This window comes from Pistacia vera, unplaced genomic scaffold (genome assembly GCF_008641045.1).
Source record: "Pistacia vera cultivar Batoury unplaced genomic scaffold, PisVer_v2 Contig164, whole genome shotgun sequence".
NCBI classification, from domain to species: Eukaryota; Viridiplantae; Streptophyta; class Magnoliopsida; order Sapindales; family Anacardiaceae; genus Pistacia; species Pistacia vera.
This window is the reverse complement of record NW_022195726.1, coordinates 834,222-839,824: the sequence shown is the minus strand read 5'-3', so window position 1 is coordinate 839,824 and position 5,603 is coordinate 834,222. Positions and strand designations below refer to the sequence as shown.

At 37.4% G+C, this 5,603-nt stretch overlaps 1 protein-coding gene across 1 annotated transcript; it reads left to right on the top strand.

The window, feature by feature from the left end:
- The first annotated feature begins 2,654 nt into the window (after positions 1–2,654).
- On the top strand, positions 2,655–5,365 carry LOC116125404 (zinc finger BED domain-containing protein RICESLEEPER 2-like). The gene is made up of 4 exons (XM_031411141.1): positions 2,655–2,715; positions 3,156–4,099; positions 4,154–5,221; positions 5,324–5,365. Exons 1-4 carry the CDS (start codon positions 2,655–2,657, stop codon positions 5,363–5,365), a joined length of 2,115 nt encoding a protein of 704 aa, XP_031267001.1.
- The last annotated feature ends 238 nt before the right edge of the window (positions 5,366–5,603 follow it).

The window sequence follows — 5,603 nt, the reverse complement described above, 5'->3', positions numbered from 1 at the left end:
TAATCACCTGATTGGTTCTCTTAGTTTAGCCATCTGTTTGGGGATGATAAGCCGTACTAAAAGCTAGCCTTGTACCTAGCGCTTTTTGTAACCCATGCTAGAAGGCTGAAACAAATCTTGAATCTCTGTCTGACACTATTGTCTTGGGTACACCATGCAACCTCACATTTTCTTTCACATAAATTTGACCCAACTGATATAAAGTAGTTGTATCCTTCATTAGTATGAAGTGTGCTAACTTAGTCAGTCTATCCACAATCACCCATTGCGTATTATACCCCTTTTGTACTCTTGGAAGGCCAACAATAAAATCCATAGATATGTCTTCCCATTTCCATTTAGGAACACTAAGAGGTAGTAATCTTGATGGTCACTGGTGTTCAACTTAACCTGTTGACAAATTAAACATTTAGCCACATACTCATTGATATCTTTCTTTATATCTGACCACTAGTAGCTTTTCTTTAAATCTTGGTACATCTTTACACTCCCAAGGTGGGCTGTATAAAGTGTATCGTGTGCTTCTCTAAGAATTTTACTATTCAACTCTACATCTTGAGGGGCACACAACCTATCTCGAAATTTCAAAATACCATTCGCTACTCTAAAATCTACCTCTTTGCCCTCATTTACCCGCTAGTAGATTTCCTTGTAGGAATCATCAACTACTTATTTTTCTTTGATATCCTCCATTAAAGTAGATTTGATTTCTAATCTGGCACATCCTCTAATTACAATCTCAATTTGCTCACAGAGGATTTCTTGCTACAACTGTTTTTGTATTGTGATCTGGAATAGAGGAACTTTTTAGCTTAAGGCATCTGCTACTACATTAGCTTTCCTCGGATGGTACTTGATTTCATAGTCATAGTCTTTGACTAACTCTAACCATCTTCTCAATCTCATATTCCACTCTTTTTGAGTGAAGAAATACTTTAAACTCTTGTGGTCTGTGTAAATATTACTCTTGACACTAGGCCTGTAAATGAGCCAAGCCGGCTCGGCTTGGCTCGATAAAAGCTCGGTAAAGGCTCGGCTCGATAAGGCTCGGTTCGACTCGACTCGACTCGAACTCGGTTCGTTAACCGAGTTGAGTTCGAACACAGTAAAGCTCGGCTCGCGAGCCCACGAGCCGAGCCACGCTCGCGGGCTCGTGGGCTCGCGAGCCTGGTACGGCTCGATTAAGCACTGTACACTTCACAGGGTGTTTTGGTGATTTTTTAAACTATTAGGTATTAAACTGATATTTTATAGTAAAAAATGTTTTAAAAAATGACAGTTCCCCCCCTCCCCCTTAATTGCAAGTTTGAAATAACACGATATTGCAAAACAGAGTGTCAAATTCAGTTCCTGCCCTAAATCCCAAATCTCCATCAAAGACCCAAATCCCAAATCGCGAACCAAACACTCTGAAAACTGAAATCGGTAATCTCCGTCGCCATCTCCGATCTCGACAACCGGAAAAGGAGGCCCAACACTCTGAAACTTCCAGGTTTGTTTGTTTTATGCTTTATTACAAACTGACATTGTTTTATGGATTACTACAGTTACCGTGTATCTTATTTTTCAGCTACAAACTGACATTGTTTTTTTTTATTTGAAGATTTCTTGTTAAGAATTTTGCCTGGTGATGAGAAGAAAATATCATAAGCTTTTTCACTGTTTAATGCGGACACGTTGGTAGAATATTAGTTATAGGAGGCCAAAAAAGTGCTTATAAAGGAGAATATTTGCATAAGTTATTCATTGAGTAATTTTGTAAAGGATTTGTATGGGAGGTTGCTAGCTCCTCGAACTGCTAGCTGGGGTTTATTTTCTTTTTCTGTTTCCTTTATTTTGCTTCAGTCCTTTGAATATTCTACTTCATCTTTATCAATATATTTCAGCTATTACATATTTGCTTATTCTGTGGTTGTAATCTTGAAACGGTGAGTGTTCAATTTGCTGGATGTGTGATTAAAACCCAGGTCTGTATCTTTAATTTGCTGGATGTGTGATTAAAACCCAGGTCTGTATCATAGGACTATGCAAATTTTCTTTCTTCTGTTTTTGGAAAAGAGAATAATTACAGGAGATATTCGTTTTGTTGAGGAGAACAAATTTTAGAAGAAAAGTAGGGGTTGCTCAAAGTCTGTGATTTGTCCTTAAACAAGAAGCTGGATGTTAAATTTGCTGCAGTCTTGATAAGCCCTTTTTAAAGTAACTCTAATCCATTCTCTGGACTCTTAGAGGGATTTCTGTGAAACTAAGCATCTCTATGAAAGATTGTATATTTGTTCTTTTTGCTATCTGAAAATTGCAATTGAAGTATACTCTCAAATTTGAAGGAAAATAAAATGATATAAGATATACATAAAAGTCAGTGATGATGATAATGTGACTAATGATTATTTGTATTTAGGGCCATATTTGTTTGATGTAGTTTTATTTTCTTTTTGTAAAATTATATATCGTTTGAGCCTGGTTTATGTTGTATCTAGAATTTTGTTATTAAGAGTTATAATGCAATTCCAAATAGACTAGTTTGTATTTATTCTGCTACAGAAAGTCAAATATTTTTGGGATTTCAAAAGAATTGAACAATTTTTTGCATATCTATGTGAAGAAACTGTGAATATTATTTTTCTCTGGGAAAACATCCTTTGTCAGAATCAATGGTCACTATAGACTATAGCTCATTGACAGCTCCAGGTGTAATTGTTACTGTTGTAAGAGGTATATCCTCTCAAATTATATTGCATAGTTCTTCTTCACAAGTTAAAATCTATGGCAAGCGATTTCTGTTTCTCAAATTGCAACTTGTGATTTTTTTTCCTAGATGAATAATAAGTCCCTTTGAAATGGTTACCACTGGTTTAACGAAAATCAGTGTGATTCTGCATGATCTTCTGAATTCAATATTTATTGATTTCACATTTGTTATTGAGTTCTGATGTTTTTATACTTGGAATCTTTTTTCTCTCTTTCTCTTGGAAGTTTATATATTACCTTCACCCAAATATATATATATATTAGTACTTGCATAATTGCATTGATTGAAGAAACCCTTTTAGGTATATATTTTTGTAAAATGAATATATATTATGTCAATTATATATTATTTTAACTTTATGATATTGTCTAACAAAAGTGGTTAATTCATTTTTCAATTATAGGTATGGCATCGGGAGACAGTTCCTCAAGCACCCCTACATTGGATGACATCGACGATTGTGTTACGGTAAGAGCAGTCGATCGACGTAACATTTATGGAAGCTCAGGTGGTACCGAGCAAAGTGTAAGTAGCCCCGAAAATGTTGAGAATGATAATCAACTAGAGAGGAAGAAGAGAGCGAAGACATCAGTTATGTGGTCAGAATTTACAGAAGTGGTTCTCCCTGGTGGTATAAGGAAGGGAGAGTGTATTCATTGTAAAACAAAGTTGAAAATCACTACCAGTGGAAGCACAACACAATTCAACAGACATTTGAAAAGGTGTGTGAAGAGAATAGCTCACTTAAGGCAACAACAAATAAATTTCCCCCCTTCCAATTCTCAGGGTGGCTCTAATGTCTTGCCTGCTCTACGGGGCCAATTCAGTATGCTGAAGATGAGGGAGTTTATTGCACATTGGGTGCTGATGCATGAGCATCCATTTTCTATTGTAGAGGAAGAGGGGTTGAACAACATGATGAAGTACGGGATTCCTGAATGGACTCTGATATCCCTTAATACTTGTAAGAATGATTGTATGAAAGTGTTTGAAAGTGAGAGACAGAAGTTGCTGACCTTATTGAAGGGTATTAGGAAGATAAGTCTGACCACAGATCTATGGCATTCAGGCAACCAGAGGATGGAATACATGGTTTTGACTGGGCATTGGATTGATGATCATTGGAAGTTCAATAGACAGGTGTTGAACTTTATTCATTTCCCTCCTCCCCGTTCTGGTGTTGCCATTGCTGATGCAATTTTCAAGTGTTTGATGGATTGGGGAATTGAAGCTAAGGTCCATACGATATCGGTGGATAATGCTTCAAGCAATGATGTTGCAGTAAAAGTGTTAAAAGATAATTTCCAAGCTATGGGAAAGCTCATATGTGGGGGCAAGATGTTTCATGTGAGGTGTTATGCACATATCTTGAACCTGGTTGTTCAAGATGGTCTTTATTAGATTAGATACATTATTGAGGACATTTGTGATACTGTGTCGTATATCAATTCATCAGAGAGTAGACTAAAGGTGTTTGTAGAGATTGTTCAACAGCGCCGATTGCCATTTTGCAAACTTATTCTTGATTGCAAAACGCGATGGAATTCAACATATGATATGTTGACAACGGCAATGCAATTTAGGCGTGTTTTCCCTTGTTTGAAGGAGAGGGATTTGAGTTATCAATATTGTCCCAAAGAGGAGGATTGGGACAAAGTTGAGAAAATTTGTCCTATTTTGAAGGTATTTAGTGCTGCGTCGAATCTGATATCAGGAAGTGATTATCCGACATCAAACTTGTTTCTAAAACAAGTTTGTACAATAAAAATTATGTTGGATAGTAAGAGTCGGGATGGAGATCAGTTTATACAGACCATGATTTGGAAAATGAAAGAAAAGTTTGACAAATATTGGGGAGAATGTAATCTATTGATGGGTGTGGCTGCTATTTTGGACCCGAGATTGAAGATGAGGGTAATTGAATGGGCGTTCCCTAAGATGTATCCTCAGGCTGAATCGCGGGCAAATGTGGATGTTGTTCGAGATGCCTTGTATGAGGTATATAGGGAGTATGTTGATGCCAGTAAAGCATCGACAGTTGCCCGCGCTTCTGCATCTACAGGGGGTGCAATTCAGGAGGTTGGTGAGGGGTCAGGGGCAGCGGCAGAGATGGCGGATAATTGGGATGATTTTAGTGAGTATCTAGATGTGGTTGAGATGGTTGAGCCAACGAAATCAGAGTTAGACTGTTACCTGGGAGAGGGATGCCATAAATGTGTTGGGGACGCTACGACATTTGATGCTTTGACCTGGTGGAAGGCTAACTCAACAAAGTTCCCTATCTTGTCTACCATGACTCGTGACATATTAGCCATTCCTATTACTACGGTTGCTTCTGAGTCTACTTTCAGCGCCGGCAGTAGGGTTATTGACACGTACCGATCGTTGTTGGCTCCCAACATGGTGGAGATGCTCTTATGTGGATGTGACTGGAGCAGGACATTGAATGGGGTGAAGAAAGGATGTAAAGTAGGTTACATACTTATATTGAATATTGTTTTTATTAAATTTAGTTATTACTTTATATTTATACTAACTAAACTTAAAATACTCCTCCTTTGTCATTTTCAGGAAGAGCAGCAACCGTTGGAGATCAACCTTCCTATCCCGTAAGTTTCTGGGATTCAGTGCATGGTTTGGCTGTGGTAGGAGGCATGCATAGGTAAAACTTTTATTCCTTTTGCTTTTGTTTCATGATTATACATATTTTTTTCTTGTCATAGTTACCTTAAAAAATACTTATTAAATTGAACATTTTCTAGAGGCAGGGGGAAATTATGGTTTTCATCGAACATAGGCCTACTGTAGTCCTACTGGTGGATAGTGATTTTGATTGGTGGATTGTATATGT

Bases quoted from the DNA above. Each gene is read 5' to 3' on its own strand.
- LOC116125404 (XM_031411141.1), top strand. From the start codon at position 2,655: ATGGTCACTATAGACTATAGCTCATTGACAGCTCCAGGTGTAATTGTT. The intron at 4,100-4,153 runs GTGAGGTGTTAT...GGTCTTTATTAG, and splicing joins GTGGGGGCAAGATGTTTCAT to ATTAGATACATTATTGAGGA. The intron at 5,222-5,323 runs GTAGGTTACATA...TGTCATTTTCAG, and splicing joins GGGTGAAGAAAGGATGTAAA to GAAGAGCAGCAACCGTTGGA.